The 24,260-nt window shown below is 39.2% G+C and overlaps 4 protein-coding genes across 6 annotated transcripts in view; 1 reads left to right on the top strand and 3 right to left on the bottom strand.

The window, feature by feature from the left end:
- Positions 1-195: 195 nt before the first annotated feature.
- rbm34 (RNA binding motif protein 34) lies at positions 196-5,884 on the bottom strand. 2 transcript variants are annotated; one of them, XM_052111159.1, is made up of 11 exons: positions 5,691-5,884; positions 4,579-4,732; positions 4,365-4,486; positions 3,920-4,115; positions 3,484-3,543; positions 3,269-3,312; positions 3,098-3,181; positions 2,740-2,803; positions 2,606-2,648; positions 2,396-2,514; positions 196-634 (listed from the first exon to the last, which is right to left on the bottom strand). In XM_052111159.1, the coding sequence occupies exons 1-11, from the start codon at positions 5,717-5,719 to the stop codon at positions 278-280; spliced, it is 1,272 nt and encodes a 423-aa protein (XP_051967119.1). In that variant the 5' UTR covers positions 5,720-5,884; the 3' UTR covers positions 196-277. The 2 variants fall into 2 exon arrangements, with proteins under 2 accessions (XP_051967119.1, XP_051967118.1); XM_052111158.1 differs by having other exon boundaries at positions 4,579-4,735.
- Positions 5,885-6,631: 747 nt separating this feature from the next.
- tbce (tubulin folding cofactor E) lies at positions 6,632-18,682 on the top strand. Of its 2 annotated transcripts, none has more exons than XM_052111151.1 (17): positions 6,632-6,652; positions 8,957-9,122; positions 9,219-9,303; positions 12,446-12,622; positions 14,063-14,148; positions 14,565-14,664; positions 14,753-14,855; positions 14,968-15,044; positions 15,265-15,357; positions 16,539-16,603; positions 16,703-16,767; positions 16,847-16,999; positions 17,202-17,355; positions 17,680-17,748; positions 17,843-17,902; positions 18,132-18,223; positions 18,534-18,682. In XM_052111151.1, exons 2-17 carry the CDS (start codon positions 9,020-9,022, stop codon positions 18,627-18,629), a joined length of 1,578 nt encoding a protein of 525 aa, XP_051967111.1. In that variant the 5' UTR covers positions 6,632-6,652; positions 8,957-9,019; the 3' UTR covers positions 18,630-18,682. The 2 variants fall into 2 exon arrangements, with proteins under 2 accessions (XP_051967111.1, XP_051967112.1); XM_052111152.1 differs by lacking the exon at positions 6,632-6,652 and adding an exon at positions 6,679-6,757.
- The window catches only part of LOC127632538 (guanine nucleotide-binding protein G(I)/G(S)/G(T) subunit beta-1-like), a 285,363-nt gene continuing 268,008 nt past the window's right edge, over positions 6,906-24,260 (bottom strand). Inside the window, exon 12 of the transcript XR_007969106.1 lies at positions 6,906-8,173. The gene's annotated coding sequence lies outside the window, so the exon portion shown is untranslated. The remainder of the gene's footprint in view (positions 8,174-24,260) is intronic.
- The window catches only part of LOC127632522 (nidogen-1-like), a 35,600-nt gene continuing 31,348 nt past the window's right edge, over positions 20,009-24,260 (bottom strand). The window contains exons 15-20 of the mRNA XM_052111143.1: positions 23,516-23,642; positions 23,093-23,264; positions 22,821-22,978; positions 22,043-22,166; positions 21,349-21,461; positions 20,009-20,157 (exon numbers count right to left, since the gene is read on the bottom strand). Of these exons, the coding sequence (XP_051967103.1) occupies positions 20,030-20,157; positions 21,349-21,461; positions 22,043-22,166; positions 22,821-22,978; positions 23,093-23,264; positions 23,516-23,642 (822 nt within the window). The 3' untranslated portion in view covers positions 20,009-20,029. The remainder of the gene's footprint in view (positions 20,158-21,348; positions 21,462-22,042; positions 22,167-22,820; positions 22,979-23,092; positions 23,265-23,515; positions 23,643-24,260) is intronic.

Raw genomic sequence — 24,260 nt, forward strand, 5'->3', positions numbered from 1 at the left:
AAGAACTGAAAGGACAGTTTCATGTCTATCCTTGTATTTTTCATCTGTTCGAGGTTGATCAAGGTTTCAGAAAAGTAATAAGTAATGCATTTACTTTACAGACAGAGTAATTAGTACAGTAACGTAATTACACTGTAAAAGATGTAACAAGCAGATTGTAATGAAATACTTTTTTTAGAGTAACTTACCCAAGACTGTCAATCACAGACCTTTTATTGGCAGTTTAGTGACACAACATGTGAATCCTGTGTGAAGTAACTGATATAAACCACAAGCATTAAATGTTAACAAAGCTTTTGTTTTTCTTCAATTTAAATTTCTTTTTTGGTCGTTTGCCTTTTTTTGCCATCGGATCTGCCATTTCTCCTTTGAAAGAGGACGATGTTTGATTCTTGCCCGTGCTTTTCATAAACTTCCTTCCTGTCTTATTTCTGCCTTCCTGTTGTGGTCCTTTGAATCCTCCTTTTGCCCCGTTTCCTCTTCTGTCACTTCCTGTCGCAGGTTTCCCTCCAAAAGGTCGACCTTGAGCCGTTTTCTTCTCCTTTTCCTTCTTCACAGATCGCTTCACGCGGATCTTTCGCTCCTGTAATTTGGAGCCATCGAGTTTCAACGCCAACATGACAGAATCTGGACTCTGAAACAGAAGACATATTTCTATATTGTGTCACATTGGACGGTTCATTAAATTTTTAATGACATCATTAACAAGGCAATAGAGCGCAACGGTCACGTCATGCTATTTCAGAGGCCTCGATTCTGGACTTGTTTTCCTTTATACACATTTCAAAATATCCTTCAATAAAGATGTTTAACGCCTAATTACAAACTTGCATAAAAAGTATTCGAAAATCGAACAAACAAGACTGTGTATATATATATATATAAATAATACAACATATTTAAAGTTTAAAGTTCCGGAAGTGTTTTTCACATTCATTTGGACCATGAACCAAACCGACCAGCTCTTGAATCACAGCATTGCTAACTTTGTTTCAAGGCAAAGATGTATTTGAAAATCAGACAAAAAGACAAAAGATACACGACTGTGTACTTAATGACTTTAATGCGGGAATGAACTACAATCCCATGAAGCAATGCGAATGTTGTAATCAAAATAAAAACAATAAAAAAAAATATACAAATATTGATTTAAAGTAGTTAATTATAAGTATAAAAACAATAGATTCATTGTACTGCAAAATATTTATAAGTAGTTTGAGAGTGTAGCGAGAGCGACTGCAGAGCTCTTTTGGCGAGCTTTATTTGTTTTGCTGCGATTCTCTGACTGGTGGACTTCACCCACAGGATCATGGGTAATGTAGTTTTCAACAGCAATTTCACTTTTAAACATGTTTTCTAAAAAAGAAGCTGAAATAAGTGGACTGATGACTGCAACAGAAGCATTTACCATCAATTAACAACCACAGATATCACAATAGGTCTGTCGTTAACCCTTCTGCGTCCATTTAAAGGTTACTCGGAGGTCCTTAGAGGACAAACAGTCTGCGTCAAAAATCTGCCATAATAATATTATATTTTATTTTTTAACCAACATCAGTCCTGATCAGAACTACCAAATATTAATTAATTTTCAGGATTTTTACCCTTTAAATGCCAGTTTGTTTATATAATACCACACACACATTTCTCAATACACACACACAAAACACACTCTGACATCCATACCAACACACACACACACACACACACACACACACACACACACACACACACACACACACACACACACACACTTGTATCTGCATCATGTGTTCAGTTGTCCTGCAGGTCTCTATAATACAGTGAATAGGGGAAAAGCTTGTATTTGCTCCACAGGATAAACACGAGGAAAATGTGGCGCCATCTGGTGGAAAATATTAAAAATGTAAATTTTGAAGTCAGGGCTCCAGAATGAAAATATAATATCATAGAATTCATGATTTTATGCTTTAATGGCACTGGGATCAATTTCATGGTTTCAATGGGGACATTTTAGTCCTGAAGGTCCTGAGTGTAACTATTTTATGTTCACTGTGTATTATAGATTATAGGAACTGAGGTTAAAATATCACAATTCCCCCAAAAATACACACATTTGGCAAAATGTATGCCGTTGGCATCAACACAACCAAAATGATTGAAACAACAAAAATGTAAAAGACAAAAATGTCCCGAAAGTCGCACAAGGGTTAGAGGTTTATAAGTCATTGTAAATAATCAAATCGCCTATCGAGAAAATCAACGGTACTTTTGCTTCTTAATGTAGGAGTTCATGCTACGGTCTGTCTTTAAAGCTTTTATTGCTAAAAATCGATTTCTCTACAGAGAAAAGTCTTTTTTATTTTACCTCACAATGTGGCGCTCTATTAAAAGTTTTCTTTCTGTGAACTTTTACCTTGAACAGGATGTATCCAAACCCTTTTCCCATCCCAGACTCTCTGTCCCGCACCAACCGCACAGCCTCCACGTTTCCACACTCCTCGAAGTGCTGCCGTAACGGAAGCTCCATAATATCTGCAATCACACACAAATCAAGTTTCATTTTACACAAACGGTGGAATCACACGAGACATTCAGCTGACGAGAGAAAGACCGTGTTACTCACCATACGGTAAATTGCCCACAAATATGGACCTTTTATGATCATGCTGCGAAGAAAAATGGCAAAATGTGGCAAACGTTGAGTTGTTCACTTAATGAACACATTTCAAATCAGACAATATTATTTACAACACTCACCGCTGTTTGCTGAGAGACACGATCTACTCTGATATGAAAACCATTCTGAATTTCCTGCCCATTCCTGCAAACGTTTGAATGCTTCATCAATACATTCAATGATATAAAGTGATAGATGCATTCTCCTGGATACTGATTGATCAAGACAACATTCCAGCTGAGCTAAAATACACTTAGAAATGTGTCCTTAATATTATTATATAACATATACATACATAAATATACACACACACATATGTGTCTAACATATTTACATCAATTATGTTTGGTGCCATTAGCGGCACAGAAAAAATTATCATAAATAAATTACAAATTTCCCATTTTAAAGCGAATAATCTTGTTTTTATGGAACTGTTACAATTTTAGGGCACTGGCTGCTCCATCTTCCTCTTTGAAGACCACGTAAGCATTAATATTTGTTTTTTTAGGATGGACCTTCCTCCTGTAAACAGACAAAATGAATTGGTATTTGCCTGTAAACCGTGTCAGTACATTTATGATGTGCTCAACCAGGAGACACAATACTCACTGGATGGCCGCCACTTTCAGAGACATCGTCGGATCTTCCCGAACCTGTGAAATAAACCTCTATTACAACAACATGTTTACATTTATTACTTTCATGTTTATACATCACGCTGATGAGAACGTGCCTCATTTTTATCTGCTCTCACTGGTCAGGTTAACCTTAAAATGGAAAAGTTACACTAAATTAAAAAGATCTATACAAACTATACGACGCACCACTGAACGAAACCGCACGGACTCAACAGCTCCCGTCTGCTTGAACAGGGAAAAAAGAATCTGTAAGACAAAATGAGAACAAACATGTAACATACTGGATTTAAAAGAAATAATTCACCCAAAAATGAAAATTCTCATCATTTACAGTTAAATTATATTGGAGTCTTATGGATCACTTTTATGCTGCCTTTATGTGCTATTTGAAGCTTCAAAGTTCTGGTCACCGTTCACTTGTAATATATGGACCTACAGAGATAAAATATTCTTCTGAAAATCTTCATTTGTGTTCTGCAGAAGAAAGAAAGTCATACACATCTGTAGCAGCATGAGGGTGAATAAATGAGAGACTCTTTTGGGTGAACTGTAACTTAAAGGGAAAGTTACACAATATTTAGTTAAAGATTGTTTATTAAGTCATGTTTCATAACTGAAGTACCTTCTTTGTGCAGTTTGGCGGCAGATTTCCCACAAACACGGTTCTTCTCATCTTTATTCTCTCCACTGCCATGTTCTTCTTGCGTTTGACGGGTCGCTCTTGTTCCACTGTAGCATCATCAACATCAGGATGTTTGCGTTTGACTTTCTTTGCGCTATTCTGTCCGTCATCATCTGCGTTCTGTAAAGCGCTTTCTCTGTCGATTTGAACACAATTATTATTGTTCCCCACTTTTTCACCAATGCATTTCCAAGACTTACACGAATAAAAGATTGAATGGAAAAGAATGAATAATGCGGTCATAGATCGGGCATCACTATGACTTGTGAGCAAGCTTCACTCTAAATATGTTGCAATAATCCTGATATTTCCAGGTTTTCCGACCGTGGCAACGCTGTGTTATGGAATCACGTCTCATTACATAAACACAACTGGAGTGACCCACCTGTCCTGTAGCTTCTTCTCTGCTGCTGACAACGTCTTTGGGATCGTCTTCTGTTTTTTAATCTGATCATTATTTTTCACATGAGGGGAATCTGTGGCTGCTGGCGGGACTTTAGCGCCCGCCTGATGAGAAAAAACACAAACATGGATAACTGCTAGGAAAAAAGCACTTCAGACAGTCTGATAATAGAGGATATCTCATGTGATAAACATACTTTCGGTGCAGGGACGAAGACTAAAGTATTCGCTGATGATGATGTGGAGAATAAAGACGATAAAGCTCCAGATTTCAGTTTATCTGGAAACAGACTGCCGGACACCTGACCAATCCTGTAATCTCCAGCCTGTCCATCATCTGTGCTGTCAGTACTGCAATGACAAACATCACATATCAGTTAAAACAACACATTAAACAGCACTGACAAAAAAACTACCATAGTAATTCCATGTTTTCCACAAGAATCACGTCATACCTTGGTACTCTTCCAGTTAAATATATTAAAGCATGTAAATAGCATGGAATTTGATTAAGAAATAATTTAATATCAAGGTAAATTTAAGTACTACAGTCTAATTCACTATAGTACTACCACAGTACTTTTTAGTGGTAAAGTTAAACATTTTCACTACTAGTTAGTAATATAGCTTTGATTTAATCATTTTAAAATGACAGATTTCTCAATACACACATACAAAAAAAAAAAAAAAAACACTCTGACATACCAACACACACACACACACACACACACACACAATTGTATCCGCATCATGTATTCAGTTGTCCTGCAGGACTCTATAATACAGTAAACAGAAAATAGGGGAAAAGCTTGTATTTGCTCCACAGACTAAACATGAGAAAAATGGTGCCATCTGGTAGAAAATAAAAATGTACATTTTGAAGCAGGGCTGCAGAATTAAAGCAGAATATCATATAAATCATGATTTTATGCTTTAATGGCACGGAGATCAAATATTGTAGTTGTAATGGTTTCATTTTAGTCCTGAAGGTCCTGGGTGTAACTATTGTGTGTACACAGTGTTTTATAGGTTGAAATATCAAAATCCCTCAAAAAACACACACCTTTGGCTAAATGTATGGCGTTGGCATTAACACAAAAATGTCCCGAAGGTCGCACAAGGATTAATTAAAATAGTATTCATTCTGTATCGTTATTAGACCTGTTGTTGTTGTTGTTCGTATTATTAATATGCCTGGCACCTTTGACAGTACGTATCGTGCCAATACAGTACTAATGCAATAGTAAGCATATCATATTACAATAGATTTTATAATTTATATAATTTGTAAGATTGCATTAAGACAAACCTCTTTACGATCTGTTTCTTCTTCTTCATGTTTCCACTGTCGGTCACTTTCAGTCTCTGTGATTATTTCTGTCACTCTCTGTGTAAATACATGAATTATGCCCTGACGATCTGATAGATATTTATAAAATTATGTTTTAGAGTTTCACAAACACGTTGATTTCACACGTCCACGTGTGTGCAACGTGTTTTCTGTCTCCCGGAAACCACACAGACTTACCAAAGGTTCCCAGTCAATCGAGGAAAAAATAATATATTATATTTTATATACTGGCCCAGTGCCTCGTTATGTAACCACGATATGTTTTTTTGTTTTCGTTATTTTTTTTGTTTGTTTGAATATACGAGGGACTAATCGAAATGCTGTCGATTGAGCCAAAGGCCGCTTAGCCCGAGACGGACCACTGGTATTAAAATAACTAGGCGGTATTGGAACGCCCAACGGATGTAGAAAAGGAAATCCCGCCCATGTCAAAGAGCCAAACGGTTAGTCAACTCGAAAACGCGCATGCGCATAAGCTGGACCGGCTTGGAAAAAATAGCGTTTTTAGCGTGATCTGAGTTAAAGCAGAACAATTAATGATACCAATGATGTCCGATTTTACAGTTGATTTGAAATAAGTTCTTTAATTGAAATTTTGATCAACAATTTGGGAGATTTTGGTCGTTCCCCATTCAAGTAGATAAGAGTTGCACTTTCATGCTCCTTGTTTACATTAAGAATCACTGACAGGTAGCGTTCCAAAGAGGCCGCCGAGTGGACTGACTTGCTCGATATAACTTTTATTGAACTCGGAACATTTATTTAATTGGGTCTAATAATAATGAATATACTAAATCGATAGTTTTGATAATTATTCAATCTCTACTACATAAATTATTAATTTCTGTCCACTGCAGTTTTCTGCTGTTTCTTATCGGCGCACATGAGGCTCTGCAGCTCATGACGTCACGTCCGGTCTTGTAAGCGATGCAGACACACTTTTATTGTCATTCTTAATTATTTACATTATTCTGTGTCTTGTTCTTTTTATTAAACGTTCTGATAATAGATCATGCTATATAGCGGTAATTTATTATACTCAACTACATGTGCTGTCTTAAGTGCCACTATTCTCTCTGTATGAGTTCTTCATGTTTTTGTTGTTGTCAGTATATAAATATCAGCATCTCGTCGTGAGATTTAAATACTTTAATTAAGATGTGTTTATCTTTCTCACATCTGCCTTCATTTCTATTGTTGTGATCATACGATGCAAAATCCGTAAGATGTAGCCGTTAAAAATAAGAGATCGAGGATATTTTTATTGGTTTTTCTTTATATTATTATTTAGCACTACCCGAAGAAGCTGCCTAACAGATATATTTACAAATATAATAAACAAAATTGAATTTGTACAGATTATTATCCTGCCACAAGAGGAGCTCGAGGAGTGTTAGGGCTTTTATTAAATACATGTATATACATTTGAGGTCAGAAGTTTACATACACTTAGATTGAAATCATTAAAACTAATTTTTTAACCACTCCACAGATTTAATATTAGCGAACTATAGTTTTGGCAAGTGGTTTAGGACATCTACTTTGTGCATGACACGAGCAATTTTTCCAACAATTGTTTACAGACCGATTGTTTCACTTTTAATTGACTAAATCACAGTTCCAGTGGGTCAGAAGTTACATACACTAAGATAACTGTGCCTTTAAGCAGCTTGAAAAATTCCAGATTATGATGTCAAGCCTTCTTCAGATAAGAGGTGTACTGAACTGGAGGCCTATCTTCAAACTCGGTGCCTCTTTGCTCGACATCATGAGAAAATCTAAAGAAATCAGCCAAGACCTCAGAAAATAATAATTGTGGACCTCAACAAGTCTGGTTCATCCGTGGGAGCAATTTCCAAATGCCAGAAAGTACCACGTTCAAGTTTAAGCACCATGGGACCACGCAGTCATCATACCGCTCAGGAAGGAGACGCATTCTGTCTCCTAGAGATGAACGTAGATGCTGGAGGGAACAGGAGGACGAGTATCTATATCCACAGTAAAATGAGTCCTATATCGACATAACCTGTAAGGCTGCTCTGCAAGGAAGAAGACACTGCTCCAAAACCACCATAAAAAAGCCAAACTACAGTTTGCAAGTGCACATGGGGACAATGATGTTACTTTTTGGAGAAATGTCCTCTGGTCTGTTGAAACACAAATGTAACTGTTCGGCCATAATGACCATCGTTATGTTTGGAGGAAAAAGGGTGAGACTCGCCAGCCGAAGAACACCATCCCAACCGTGAATCATGGGGGTGCAGAATCATGTTGTGGGGGTGCTTTGCTGCAGGAGGGACTGGTGCACTTCACAAAATAGATGACATCATGAGGAAGGAACATTATGTGGATATATTGAAGCAACATCTCAAGCCATCAGACAGGAAGTTAAAGCTCGGTCACAAATGGGTCTTCCAAATGGACAATGACCCCAAGCACACCTCCAAAGTTGTGGCAAAATGGCTTAAGGACAATAAAGTCAAAGTATTGGAGTGATCATCACAAAGTCCTGACCTCAATCCGATTGAACATTTGTGGGCAGAACTGAAAAAGTGTGTGTGAGCAAGAAGGCCGACAGACCTGACTCAGTTACAGCAGTTCTGTCTGGAGGAATGGGACAAAATTCCAGAAACTGATTGTGAGAAGCTTGTGGAATGATTCCCAAAACATTTGACCCAAGTTAAACAATTTAAAGTCAATGCTGCAAAATACTAACAAAGTGTATGTAAACTTCTGACCCACTGGGAATGTGATGAAAGAAATAAAAGCTGAAATAAATCATTCTCTCGACTATTATTCTGACATTTCACATTCTTAAAATAAAATCGTGATCCAAACTGACCTGAGACAGGGAAAGTTTTCCACCATTAAATGTCAGAAATTGTGAAAAACTGAGTTTAAATGTGTTTGGCTAAAGTGCGTGTAAACTTCTGACTTCAACTCTGTGTTATGCCAAATATCTTTATCAAGGCAGTACTAAATAAAATAACAAAATGCAATTTTATTATCCTTGTAATTTTGGTAAACGATGATAAATATTGTGCAAAGGGTGTGTAGACGTATGAGCAGATCTGTACATCTGTCTGTTTAAATGGTTTGCAAACACCACAGATCTGCCAAAGATAAGAGTGCATTGGAGATAATTAAACTTTAGGTTGTAGTTATTTAAATTATTACACTTTTAAACCTTTCGGTCTCATTAACACATGGATTTGGTGTTCTAGGTGGATTTGAGGATCTATTCGTCTGTCGTGTTTTCATATAGATCTGCATCATCTGATGATGTCATGATGACTCGGGACGTGCCAGAGGATGCTGTGGGCAGACGAGTGAGCTGTGATGGAGAGAGAGGGACAGTACGTTATGTAGGGACAGTTCCTCCCACCGCAGGTATGTGTGACCTCTCATTCCTTAATGTCACTAAATTAATATTTTGATTCTGCTTAAAGCCCTCTTCATAGCCCATTTAAAGTTCTCTTTCTGCAGGTTTGTGGTTGGGTGTGGAGTGGGACAATCCAGAGAGAGGGAAACATGATGGAAGCCATGAAGGAGTCCGATACTTCACCTGCAGGTGCTCACATGCATATCACATGGTCATGGAAAACCAGGGAATGTCAGGGAAGGTTAAAACCGATCTCCCCAGGGTCGAAAATGTCATAGCATAAATCCTGGACATTTTTCTTGATATGCTTTGCTGTAAATGACCTAAACCGCTTGTGTTGAGTAAAACTTGCTCATATTGGCATCCAGTTTATGACTGAATCGTTCCTTTGAGTTGGCTTTTTTTAGTGCATCAGTCGAACCAGTACACAAATAGTTTGAGTCATGATTCATTTGCAAATTGTTCTGAATCAAAATCAGTATTTCCTGCAGCCTGCCACTTCTGAATCCACAGCAAAAAGAAATCATTTTATTAATAAGTTTTTAACCCAAGTCTAAATGAAATACAATCCCTGCTGGAAAATCCAGCTTCATGGAACATGAAAGCTGGTCCAAGATGATCATGAGCTGGTAGAACAGCTACCATCTTCCAAAAACAAGCTTGACCACCTTGAGCTGGTATGACAAGCTGGTAGCTGGTCTAAGCTGGTTTCCCAGCATGGACCAGCACGTGACCAGCTAGAAACCAGCTACCGTGGTTTTCAGTCTGGTTTCAAACACTTGTTTCTGGCACAGCACCGAATCTGCATTGTTGAAGGTCACTAATGATATTTTACTCTTCATGAATTCAGGTTCACCTGTCGTGTTCGTTTTATTAGATCTCAGTGGCGCGTTCGACTCTATCGACCGTAATATTCTCCTCAATCGTCTAGAATGTGTGGTTGGCATCCAGGGGACGACCCATCAGTGGTTTGCTCCTATCTAAAGAAAGGACGTTCACTTTAAATGTAGGTATTTTTTCTTCTACCTCAGCTCTAATACAGTGTGGTGTCACTCAAGGGTCAATATTAGGACCCTTGTTATTTTCAATGTATATGCTTCCTCTGAGCTCTATTTTGCAGGAGTACTGCATGTTGTATCACTGTTATGCTGATGATTCCCAATTGTATTATATATAGACAAGAACTGTTCATCTGAGAATGCCCTAAATTACTTCAAAGATATTAAACATTGGCTGGCAAACAGTTTCTTACAATTAAATGAAAGCAAAACTGAAGTTCTAATTTTAGGTTCCTCCATGTCCTCCTTACCTGGCCTGGTTGCCCAGTTAGGTCCTCTGTCGTCGAATGTACTAGATCATATGAGGAGTCTTGGAGTGATTTTAGACTCCTTGTTACTTTTCAATAAGCAGGTCAGTGCTGTTGTCAAGGGTAGCTTTCTCCACCTGAGATCAATCGCTAAAATAAGACATTTTCTTTCCCATAAAGACTTGGAAATTGTGATCCACTCACTTATTTCATCAAGGTTAGACTACTGCACCTCATTGTTCATTGGTCTGCCCCAAACTGCGTTATCCCACGCACAGCTTGTTCAAAACGCAGCAGTTAGGCTTTTATCAGGGTCAAGAAAGAGGGATCACATTTCCCCGGTTTTAGCATCTCTACACTGACTTCCTGTGAAATTCAGGGTTGATTTTAAAATTCTGATTTTTGTCTACAAGGCACTATCTGGTGTCACGCCCCAATATATCAGTGACCTTCTGCACCCTCACTCCCCCACCAGAGCGCTCAGGTCTTCTGATCACCTTCTATTGAAGGTTCCTCGTTGCCGTTATAGATCTAAGGGTGATCAAGCCTTTTCTGTGATTGGTCCTAATCTATGGAATAATCTCCCTTCAGCTTCATCAGTAGCCATTTTTAAATCTTCTTTAAAAACATATTTTTATTCTGTGGCTTTTGAACAGATCCTTGAATATGTTGAAATGGATTCATTCATAATGTGGTATTGAAAGGTTTTTATATATTTTGTTTGTTTGATCTGTAAAGCAGTTTGGGTCAACTTCTGTTGTTTTTAAATGTGCTCTATAAGTAAAGGTTGACTTGACTAGAAACCAGCTACCAGCTGAAGCAGGATCATAAATTATGATTTATGTTGACAAGCCGGTTCTCGCCGCCTCCTTGCCCATCTTAACCCCCTTACATTGGTTACGAAAACCCGGGAAGGAGGAGGGATGCCCGTGGCAGAGTCCTCGACACTGCCGTCCACCCAGGGGAGTAGCCCGACCGCCCGGATGCGGGGACTGGATACCCCGACCCCTCCACATTTCTGGGGATGGCAGGGCACTCCTCCGCCCCCGGCAGTGGCTCCCTCACTCCAGGCGGTTGGGGTATCCAGTCCCCACTTGCCCCACGGACGGCGGCCGTTCCCCGCATCCGGGCAGTCCTTCCCGGGTTTAGACACCAATGTAACACGGTTAAGGATGGGCAAGGAGGAGGCGAGAACCGGCTTGTAAACATAAATCATAATTGAATGCAAACTGAACTCAAAATACACAAACATAAACAAACACACACGACGGACATGCCCGTAATTCTCTCTCTCTTGAACCGTCGTCACCGGCTGCCTTTATCCCTCACGCGCCCCATCAGGCCGATTGGGGACCGGGCGTGCGACATTCTAGCCCGGCCCCGCCCCCCTCTGCTCCACAGATTCTTTTAAAAGGCTAACGAGTTTCTGTTTTGAATCGGTCTGACAAAATCTTCGCTGAATGACTCACTGAATCAGAACGGTTACTGAATCAACATCTGACTCCCTGAACTGATGACGATCTGTTCAGTGCACTTAAAATTCATGAAAGTTAAACCAGTATAATGACCGACAGGTTGTTCATATGACGGCGGGTAGTAAAAATAAATAAATTGCAACAGTAATTATGGATTTTTGAGTAATATATTATATTTAAATTATTATTAAAATAGGATGTCATTTCTATATTTGTTTATAAGCTGATTTATATGTATATATGTATATGATATGATATGGCACACCTGGGCTAAAAATCTTATCTATTATCACAATTAACTGCGGATGGCATGCAAATTCAAAAAGTGAAGGAAACTACTGACTCATACAAGTGAAGCTCCGTCCACAGCATTTGTGGCATAATATTGATTACCACAAAATAAATTTCTTCTCATCCCTCCTTTTCTTTAAAATAAAAAACACAAATTGAAGTTACAGTGAGACACTTACAATGGAATTGAATGTATTGAACCTGGAATATTCCTTTTCAAGCACATAAACAGCAAAGCTTCTGTTTGTTCTCTCATCAGACACCCGACGGGCGGCTCGTTTGTTCGTCCCAAAAAGGCCAGTTTTGGCGTGGATTACCTGACTGCCTTGAAGCAGCGTTATGAGGTGGAACTAGAAGAAGCTATTGGAGAAGAGTTTAAGTTCTGCACCAAAACTGTCATGATGGTCGGATTTGAGGCCGTTAAGCAGAAACAGAGGTGAGACTTTTTCAAGCATCTGTTGTGCTGCTGAATTCTCTCAGCGAGGTGGCTTTTTCAGACATCAAGGGCCTCATTCAATTAAACACGCGATCAGATTTGACCCTATATTACATAGATTTGATTATACGTTACAGTTCAGAACAAAACAGGGTTTAAAAATGATTGATGTGTAAAAAAATCTTAAACGTTCCCCAACAGAAAAGTTGTGCTCATTCACGCGTACACAAATGTCTTTATTATCTTAGGCATGTTGTAATACACCACTATGAAAAAGAAAACAGGATGCGTATGAGTTCTAACACTGATCGTGACATTTTCATTTGAAAAGAAATCACTGATTGAGTTAATCATTTGGATACAGAAACCGGGAAATAATGCCGCTAATCTTTCCACAAGCACTTTAAATTGTGTTTTGTTGGTGCAGTACGAGCAAGCTTTTAAAATGATTTGCAATGAATAAATCAGGATGCATATGGACTTTTTATACATTGTTCACAGGAACGTTTTGAACATTATTGTACATTCATATTTAGGATGATTGTAAGTCTCCGATGTGTGTTATTTAGGGGTCCAAAGAGTGCTGGAATACTATTTATGTGGACTGATTTTCTTCTTCTTATTATTATCATTATTAGTCTTTTTCTGCCCTAAAAGTGTTTGAGCAGCAACAAAAGTCCATACGACTCCAGTGGTTTAATCCATGTCTTCAGAAGTGATATGATGGGTGTGGGTGAGAAAAAGATCAATGTTTAAGTCCTTTTTTACTATCAACCTCCACTTTCACTTTCACATTCTTATTTTGTTTTTGGCGATTCACATTCTCTGTGCATATCACCACCTACTGGGCAGGGAGCATAATTGATAGTAAAAAAGGACTTCATGTTTTCTCTGTTTCTCACCCACACCTATCATATCTCTTCAGAAGATGTGGATTAAATCACTGGAGTCTTTTGGATTACTTTTATGCTGCCTTTATGTGCTTTTTGGAGCTTCAAAGTTCTGGTCACCATTCACTTGTATTGTATGGACCTACAGAGCTGAAATATTCTTCTAAACGTCTTCATTTGTGTTCGGCAGAAGAAAGTCAAACACATCTGGGATGGCATGAGGGTGAATAAACGATGAGAGAATTGTAATTTTTGGGTGAACTGTCCCTTTAACGGTTTGACAAATCAAAATGATATCTGTGACATTTGTCATGGGAGTCTCTAGATGATCATACATGCAAAATATTGTGCGATTCATACAAACGATTTAGAAGAAGGAAAAAGTAGTTTTTTTGGACAACTCAAAATAGCGGATGGAAATGCGTTTAGTCCTTTATCTGCAAGGAACTAGAGTACTTACTCAGACAGATCTATTTTCTCCGCTTTTCCAAACTCCTTGGACCCTGATAATAGTCACGTCAGGCTTTATTTATTTGTGTCGTTGTTTCAGGGTGGAGAACCTGACAGAAATCGCTCTGAGGAGTTGTGAGGTATCTGGTCCGGGCCCGGAGAATGAGATTAGAAAGACCACACCATGTATCCTTCACTGTCTGCACATTTATATTCTCACACAGGCTCTAGAGGTCAACAACAGTAAGAAGACTCAATAGAGCGGTTCAAGTTGTAGTCCAAATCCTGGAAGACAATTCGTAATATTTTTGAGCCATGATATCTAATGGGTTTTATAATGGCAGTTTTAGAGTTATGAGAAAAATAAGGCCTGTGGTTAAAATTATTTGAAGAGATGTTCATGTTTTGTTCTACAACATAAAAAACAAACAGACATACCTGTGAATTTTGAAGCTACTGTGTGTTTTAAATAGGCATGTTGCTAGCACAATGCTAATTAAGGACTACAAATGAGCAACAAATGAGCCTTTCTGGGCTTGACTACAAATTGACATCATTGTCAACAGCTCTATATGAAGCTTCTTTAACTATATCTCTCTCAGTTGCTCAGTCTCTGGATCTTTCTGGAAATCTGTTGAGCTCGTGGGAGGTGCTGGCGGAGATTACACAACAGTTGGAGTCGATGCAGGTGCTGCAGCTCAGGTGAGTAACGTTTTCCGTGATATAACCTTTAATAAATCATCTACACAGCATCAGTGATGTCAGGCGTCACTTTTACAATCTCTTGTAGTTACAACAGGCTGAGTCTCTCCAGTGACCCCACTAGTTTAAGCCCCGCCTTCTCCCGTCTGAGGGTGCTGTCAGTCAAAAGCTGTGCGCTCACCTGGTCTCAGGTCAGTCAGTGAATGTGTACAGGAAAGAATCTTTTCAATAAGACGGCTGAAATGTTGACAGTAAAAACAACGCTTTACATCAGCTGACCTCTGACCCTGCTGTGATTGACAGGTTCTTCATTGCGCCCCCATGTGGCAGCAGTTAGAAGAGCTTTATCTTGCTGACAATGACATCACAGAATTAGTGAGGTATGTCTGGGATATCTCAGGCCACATCCACATTGTTTTCTGAAGTATGCAGTAATGAGACCGTTTTGGAAACACTCCTTTATTTGGTGGAGGAAAACGGCATTCAGTTGTAAATGCGAGTCACAAACATAATTCATGCATTAAAAAAAAATAAAAGAGTTTGTGTGGATGTTGCCATAATGATTGATTATTACATTTTATTAAAATTATTTTTGTCCAGACCTGTAAGTGTGCTACAGACTCTAAAAGTTTTGGACTTGTCCAATAATCGGATCGTTCAGGAGACGGCACTAGAAATCTCACATTTACCCAGGTAAGAATAAAAGGTTGTTGTTGTTGTATATATTGTTAAATATTATATATGTATACAACAACATATATTCTGTATATATACAATAAACTATATGTTGTTTTATATAAATACACACACAAACTGGTTTTTATATCGCACACACACACTCGCACGCACACTTGCACGCACACTCTCACACACACATGCACGCACACTCTCTCACACTCAAACATACAATGTTGTGTTTCCATGTTTTATGGGGACTTTCCATAGACATAATGGTTTTTATACTGTATAAACTTTATATTCTATCCCCTAAACCTAACCCTACCCCTAAACCTAACCCTCACAGAAAACGTTCTGCATTTTTACATTTTCAAAAAACATAATTTAGTATGATTTATAAGCTGTTTTCCTCATGGGTACCGACAAAATGTCCCCACAAGGTCAAACATTTCGGGTTTTACTATCCTTATGCGGACATTTGGTCCCCACAAAGTGATAAATACACGCTCACACATACACACACACACTCACACACTCACTCGCACTTACACACACTCGCACGCACACTTGCACGCACACCTCTCACAAACACACATGCACGCACAGTCTCTCACACTCTCACACATTTGGTCCCCACAAAGTGATAAATACACGCACACACACTCAAACACACACACTCACACACACACACTCACTCACACACTCACTCGCACTTACACACACTTGCACGCTCGCACACGCACGCTCTCTCATGCATACACATACACGCATGCTCTCTCACACACCCACTCACACACTCACACACATAAACACATGCTTTCTCACACACACACTCACTCGTACTTACACACACTCGCACGCTCGCACACGCACGCTCTCATGCATACACACACACACACACACATACACGCATGCTCTCTCTCACACACACACACACACACACATACACGCATGATCTCACACACACTCGCACATGCACGCTCTCTCATGCATACACACTCACACACACAACTCTCACGCACGCTCGCACACGCACGCTCTCATGAATACTCACACGCACACTCTCATGAATACTCACGCATACTCTCATGCATACACACACACACACACACACACACACTGTACATTTATAGTTCCATATATATATATATATTCAGAATATGTATTTAAATGTAACAATTGTGTTTAAACTTTAGGTTGGAGAACTTAAACTTGTCCTGTACGGGTGTGTCTGTTATTCAGTTCAGTGATGCTTCAGCAGGTATCAGAGTGTTTAAAACTCCTCGGATCTTTATATCTTTCCTTACACGGCTCTTGATTTATAATGTGTGCATACCTGCATTGTTTTCATAATGTGAAGGCAACAAGACGGCGCTGTTTCCTGCACTGAAGAAGCTTTTACTAGATGACAACAACATTTCAGAGGTAATAAGAAGTAAAGTTATAAATGTACATATTAATGCAAATAAAGGAGATTTTAAGCATCGTCTGATTCTGTCTGTAGTGGAGTGTAGTCAATGAGTTGGAGAAGTTGAGCTGTTTGGTTCAGCTGTCCTGCAGAAGAAATCCACTATTACAGAAAGAGAAGAACTATGAGACTGCTCGACAGCTTTTCATCGCTCGGTTGAGTCAACTGGAACTACTCGACATGAGACAGGTGTGTGTGTGTGTGTGTGTGTGTGTTTTTCATATCTTTGAGTGCACACTTTAGTTGGAGAAGTTACTAAATGAATCTCACCGACTCACTTAAAATGCCTTTTGCAAGAATTGTATTATATTTCTGATTTGTTATATCCGCTCTTCAGAAATGTTAAATAATGTGATCATTTGGCAGTATCTGGTGTGATGTCTGTTGTCAGGTTCTGTCAGATGAGAGGAGAGGAGCCGAGCTGGATTACTGTAAGATGTTTGGATTGGCGTGGCTGCAGGCGGGTGGTCACTGTGACCCGGAGAAAAATCACCCGAGCACAGAGTTTAACACAGAACACCCGAGATACCTCGCCCTCATACAGAGTGAGTGACCCGCTCCGCAGACGAACACCTGCGTAAACTCATCATTTTGATTTACATGGCACAACACAATAAAACATCTTTTCCATGTTAATCTGAGTTTAACACTCCAGTCTCGCAACAAGACAGTTTAGCTTGATTCTAAGATATCATGCTAGGTAGCTCCACCCATATTGAAATCTCATTGGTTCAAACCCCTGCTCGTATAGCTGTATTTTACACATTAAATGTGTTCTCTTTGGCTCACTGTACACTCCTCTTTCCGTGTGAACCACTCGCACCTGATTACACAATGTCACAGCATCGATCATTTGTGTGTTTGTCCAGAGTACGGTCCTCCAGACGAGAGCGAGTTGAGGGAACAGAAGCCGTTTGCATTAAAAAATCAATTATTAAGTAAGAATCTGCCATCAAAGCACTCCAAATATACTCAACACGAAGCACATGATCATGATGGGAATATCTTTGAATGTTTCTCTTTTTATTTCAGCCATAACGTTTGTTTGTCCAGATGACGCAGAGAGAAAACCCATAGAGAAGAAACTGCCAGGTGAAACTTGCAACAGACCATGCCAACTAGTTTCATCTTTAGACGGCATGCACAGAGACCGAGCACGGTTCTGTGGCAAAACATACACCGCCAGTTCCTATTTGACTGTTTCTAATTTTCTGGGTGTAAGAGCACAGAATAAGCTGCAATGTGGACCAGACTTGAGAGACTAAATTAGGACACATGTATGTTGCGGTTGTTATTTGATGTATTTGTCTGCTGTTTTCAGGGTCGATGATTGTACAGAAGGTGAAGGGGCTGTTGCACCGACTGCTCAAATTACCAGGGGCGGAGTTAAAGCTCGCCTACACCTGTGCAAAGGTAAAACACCATACACACGGATACTCAAAGAGCCTTCCCCGTTAAATACTGTGTTTTGTCCTTTTCAATTCCAACTTGTACAAAGCACACACAAATCCTTCAAAAAAAAAAAAGATTACTAGCATACTGCACAGTACATGTATTCTGTCTATTGTCATTCATTTCCTGTTTGAGGTATTTCATGCACACTGCACATTTGCATACTGAGTAGCATGCTAGTCAGACATACCCATAGTAACCACACCATAATATTTGTAGACAAAGTAATCAGAGAGTATTCCTTTCTCTTTTAATGTATTGTCATGTATAGATGGCCGACAGAGAGATTGAGATTGATAACGATCTAAAGCCGCTGCAGTTTTACTCTGTTGAAGATGGTGACAGAATCCTGGTGCGCTGGTCCTGATCGCACAAAGACACCCTGATGAGAGTTTGTCAACTCCTGCACGGACTAATGCAATGCTCCACACATCTGCCTGTTAAACAGACAAGATGAAAGGGATTTCTTTGGCCACAGCACCATTTGTTTAAACAGACGTTTATGTTTACGCACCACAGTTTAGCTTTGCCAACAAAGTGTTTTACTCTAAAAACTACTTTTGGCATTTATCTTTGCAGGTCATTACAGTAAATCAGCACCAGATGGATGTTAATTGACTTTAATAAATGTGCTTGAAACAAATGTTCCAGATTGACACTGTACTTTATAAACATTGATATTGTAAAGATATGAGTATGCTACATTAATACTGGAACATGGACAGGACTGATAACAGAATCAGTTATATTAATATACTACTCTGAAATTAAAAACCTGTCTCTTTTGTATTTGATTTATTCTTTGGTTAAATGAATCATCCTTTTACAGATTTCATCTACATGATTCATCAGAACGAGATTGATATGAGGCGGAGAGGTTGGTTTGGGAGAGCTTCATAAACATGAATCGTTCAAATGAACCAATTCACTTAAATGAATCAGACTTTCTAATGATTTGTTTAGGAGAGCCTGTTTGATGAGTTTCTTCTCCTTGAATAGTGTGCACAAGTGACGCATCGAGAAAAGGTATTTTAAGTCCCATTTTTCCAGGACATGCAAAAAGATTCTGGACGTGTAGCAGCCCTAAACGTGAAAGTCTGATGTGTTATAAAGGAAGTTTAAATGTTATATGTTTAACAGTTAAGAAATACACCAGATTGAACAAAGGCCTGAATGTTCAGTGTGGACTTTGGTGATCGGAAACTTTCTTATGAAGAACAAATGAAAGGAAAAAACCCAAAACCTTCTTACTTTAAAAAAATGATTTAATTGAACAGTCTCCATCTTAGTGTCTGTCTCTCTTGTTCTTCCTCCATCCAGCTGTATCCACTGCACCCGCTGTCCAGTCATGCAATGTGTAAACAATGAGTGTGAATTCCCATCTGGGGCTGTAAAGTCCCGAGCACTGGGGGACCCATACAGATGGGCCATGTGAGGGTAACAAACTGAAAGGGGGCCATGGTCCTCCGAGCACCATCGAGGAAATATATATCATATAATGACTATATAGTTTTGATATTTACAATAAACTAAATAAAATATTTGAAAAAACGGAGTAAAATATAACTGTAAATAACCTAATCAAAATGATTGAACCACACACACGGTATAAATGTGTGCCCAAACATTGGTCAATACCGATATGGTCACAGATATATCTTTCTCATTGTCTTAATCTATGTTGATGCTCTCCACCCGAGTGTGAGGGAGATATGTCATAAAGAACACAAATCATTTCCTCTTTGAGTCTTTCAGAAACTGGTTGGCTCAGAAATTCTCGCCCTCTTCCACACATGACCCGTCTCTGGCATCGGGACACCTGCAGGTGAAGCCGCCCGGCCGCGGCAGACATAAGTGTGAACATCCTGCGTTATCACGAGAACAATAGTTCACACCTGCGGGAAACAGTCACATGTTAGAAACACATTTGAAATGAACATGAATGAATTCTAATGAAATATCACAGCAGTATGTACGGCAGCACTGTGTTGGTAATCCTTAACTCTTGTGTAGTGTTTGTGTGTGCGTTCGCGCATGTGTGAGTGTGTGTGTGTGTGTCTTTGTGTGAGCAAACACACATCCACATATGTGTTCATCTAAAGGATTGTGATGCACCTGAACAATATTTCAGTTTTTTTGTAGTCTAATACATTTATTTCCAATGGTCGGTCATTTTAACCGGGAACACAAGTGTTTAAAAAGCGAATTAAAACAAAACCAAAAATGTAAAGTAAATGGTCCAATTTGTGTGTGTGTTTTCAGATACTAAACTTTATTTTATTCCAATTGGATTAAGTAAAAAAAAAAAACGATTCGAAAGACAAAAAGTCTTCTGGGTCAAAATAACTGGAACACAACATAAGGGTTAAATATTCTATTTTTGTCTTTTCCACGATTTTATGCAATTTATTTTTGGTTTTGGTAAACTTATAAAGAAATGTAAGATTAGTGCGAGGGTTTGAACCCCACTCCTGGAAACTAAAATCTAGCCAGTGAGCTGCACATCACCACACTGGACACACAACTACTTTGGGGGGTTTTATCTGACAGCTGTTTTAAAAAAGGAAGAAACAGCGGTCGACGGGCCGTATCGTTTTTAAAAAAAATAAAGAAAATGCAGAAACTGATATTCGGTAGTGAAATACATAAATGAAATACGGTAGAGGCCAGTTCTCACATGTGTGCCATAATGTGGTCAAACTCCACACATGTGATCCATATGCATCCCAAACAATTATCAACCGATCAACATAACTGGGAATCACTTGCACAATGTATGTTCTCACGCTTCTAACAAAACTCCGGTCTAAAGGGGGCCACGTCCAATTTATGATTAGAGTTCATTTACATACAAATTTCTCCACTTGGCTACATTAGACTTAGAAAGATTATCTTTGGAAAAAATATAACAGGGAAAAACTGGAATTTTTTTTTGCTGTAACATTTGATCTGTAATTGTATTTTTGTTCCAATTTAGAAAAATATTGTACCTCAAACTTTCACTCTATTTTTTTATTTTTTTATTATTATTGCTGCCCAGCTGATTCCTTCAGAAAAAAACCTGTTCTAATAATCTCATGTCAAACCTTGAGGGCATTGTGGGTATGTGATCGTGACGCCATATGTACGTGACCGTCTCTGAGGAAGAAACTCCTCCACCTCCATCCCATCATGATGATCCACGGCAACCACTGCTTCCCTAGCAACAAAAACAACACATTTCCTGTGACATTCCATTGAAAAAATGATTAGAATAAACCAGAAAGTGCACACACGCCACGCCAGTGAAGACATTCTGGTTTAATGATCAAACAAATCATAAATTCCTCATAAACACTTGAAGTGAGCAGACATTGAACTTTAGGTTAACCAGGTCAGGGGATCCCACACATTCCAAATGTGGGTGCTGAACACACTCCCAAAAGGTCCATCAATCCTGGGAACAATCCACACGGGCTGTTCGCACTAAATGTGTTTTCATATGTGCTGTTTACCTATGTAGACATACAGTGGACGGACATCTTCGATTGCTGCTTCTCACGCAGGAGCGTCACGTTGTTTAGACGCCGTGTCAAGTTAAAAGAACTTCAACTTTTAAAAACACGTCTAGATTTCTGAAATCTGTTCTTGTTTGTAGCGATGCATCTTGCTTTTTTAATGCAATAACGTGTTTGATTTGAACGGCCACTGAGAGCGGTCCACAGAGATGAATGAACATAATTCGTGCTCATTTGTAAACAAATATTCATTTCAAATGGTCAAATTGAGCATTTAAAATACCTTGTCCAGTCGGTGTAGTAAAGGTTTCTGCCATGAGACACGATGGCAAATGGATACTGAATCCCTTCCGTCACTTTCCTCCGGAGACGTGAGAACGGATCGATACACTCCAACTTATGAGTGCCTAAAACCAACATAAATATTGTAAATCAAGAGAGCGAAAATACAAAAAGATATTTGCTGATCGGCATTGCCCAAAAACTGCACCGGTTTAGTTGTAGTTCCCCACTGAACTGTTTCCACAATCTAATCTTACGTAGCACCGGGTCTCACTAGCTTTCAGCGCAGTGATTTTAGTGTGCTGTATCAAGTTGAATGTAGTTTAAAACCTTTAAAGCACGTCTCGAGATCGCTGAATTCTGAAGTGCTCAGTCCAGCTGTCTTTGAGCACAAAAGCCCTTCTGTAGAAGACTGTGCTGCGCTCGCTGGTTTGACGAGGCGTGTTGTCTGTACAGCTGGAGTTGCACTGACTGCCCCCTACTGCCACAAATGCATTAAAACTTCAAGGTGGTACATAAAGCTTGAATTTCTCTGACTGTGGGAACATTCCTTATTACAGAACTTCAGATCGAGCGCATGATTAATTTAACATGGTATTTTTTATAGAATTAATCGACAGCCCTAATACTAACATTTTATTGGCTCTTCGAGATGAATAAATCACCAGGTAGTAGTTTGACTACCATATATTTACAGAGCAAAGAACTGAATTATTACAATATTCAAAGCAATATTCAAAACAAACTGTTATCATATTAATGATTAAATGATCTCTGACCTGCATCCGCCCAGCAGAGCTGTCTGGTGTGGGGGTCATAGGTCAATCCATTGGGCAGCGCCAGGTCATCTTTCACCAGCACTGTTCTGTCAGTACCGTCCATGCTGGAGCGCTCAATCTTGGGTCCGTCTCGGTTCCAGTCGGCCCAGTACAGGTGTCTGAGTTCCAGGAAAGAGATTTACTGGTTTTATTTAAGAAGTAATCATAATAATTTGTATGTTTTCCACAGCAAACACATCTCTGATGTCACAGTGTTACAGTAGGGCACATACCCGTAGCTGGGGTCAGCAACGATAGGTCGTGGGTTGATGAGGTCATTGTCGAAGAGGATGCGTCGATGACTTCCATCTAATCTTGAAACTTCGATTCGGTCCAGTATGGAATCAGTCCAGTACATGTTCCGGGACATGTGATCAATCGCGATTCCTTCAGGACTGCCCAGATCTGTTCATGGAAACATGAGAAATGTGTGTTTTTTATACAACATCAGGCTGTTCACCCCGATCACGTTGAGTCCATCCGCACTGTTTTTCAATTGCTTTCCTATGTTAACACTCACTAGATGGACATCTTTAACCATTGTGCGGCATAATGTTTTTTTCTCTCAGTGTCTTGCGCATGAGCGTCATGTTTTTTAGATGCTGTGTTAAGTACAAAAGAACTTCAAATGCCTAAAACTGGGCTCAGTCACACACCTGTTTTGATGACATCAGTAGTTTGGCCGCCCTGCATGTTTGCTCTGATGATGGCCGGTTGTGTGATGTCAGACCAGTAAACCATCTTCTCTACGCAGTCGTACGCCACAGCGATCACCACTTTACCCTGCAGATACAGAGGAAAGCAAACGCTACAGCTGAAAGTCAAGACAGAGCCAGCATAAGGGGAGTAAACAGAGCATTCGGAGAGACATTGATGGGAGGAATTGCAATGTTGCAATTTTAAATACCATAAAAGCAGGTGTTTCTATACATTAACTTTTCTGGCCCACTTTATTCCCTTACAAATTGCCATTTTACATTGAAACATATAGTAATGACATTATTTTTCAAAGCCCATGTTGAACAGGAAAGCAGTTGATGTAGTTGAGTGACTGAATGGTCAGTTTGAAGAGATCAGACAAACTGCAGTGACTGAATATCTGGAAGGAGAATTGTGTAATTGTCTCCAAAGATTCTGAAGAACCCACACTGAGTGTAAAATCAAAGCCGCCTCAGTGTGACCAGCTTTTAAAGAACAAAGGAAAAAACGTGTCCCTTTGTTTTCTAGTTTTCCTGGAATGTGACATGCTGAGTCATGACTGAAGATTGTGTCTGTTGGTGTGGGTTACAATGGCAGCAAATTTACATTTTACCATATTTCTGTGTATAATATTCTACAGAAGCATATTTGACCTACACAGTCCGAATCAAAAGTTCGAGAAGATAAACAGCTTCATAACAC

The sequence above is a fragment of the Xyrauchen texanus genome, chromosome 39, assembly GCF_025860055.1.
Source record: "Xyrauchen texanus isolate HMW12.3.18 chromosome 39, RBS_HiC_50CHRs, whole genome shotgun sequence".
In the NCBI taxonomy this organism is placed as follows: Eukaryota; Metazoa; Chordata; class Actinopteri; order Cypriniformes; family Catostomidae; genus Xyrauchen; species Xyrauchen texanus.

Bases quoted from the DNA above. Each gene is read 5' to 3' on its own strand.
- rbm34 (XM_052111158.1), bottom strand. From the start codon at position 5,719: ATGAAGAAGAAGAAACAGATCGTAAAGAG. The intron at 4,487-4,578 runs GTATGTTTATCA...TTTTCTCATCAG, and splicing joins TCTTCGTCCCTGCACCGAAA to GCGGGCGCTAAAGTCCCGCC. The intron at 2,649-2,739 runs GTGAGTGTTGTA...TTTTCTTCGCAG, and splicing joins GTGTCTCTCAGCAAACAGCG to CATGATCATAAAAGGTCCAT.
- tbce (XM_052111151.1), top strand. From the start codon at position 9,020: ATGATGACTCGGGACGTGCCAGAGGATGCTGTGGGCAGACGAGTGAGC. The intron at 9,304-12,445 runs GTGCTCACATGC...TTCTCTCATCAG, and splicing joins GTCCGATACTTCACCTGCAG to ACACCCGACGGGCGGCTCGT. The intron at 15,358-16,538 runs GTAAGAATAAAA...TTTAAACTTTAG, and splicing joins GAAATCTCACATTTACCCAG to GTTGGAGAACTTAAACTTGT.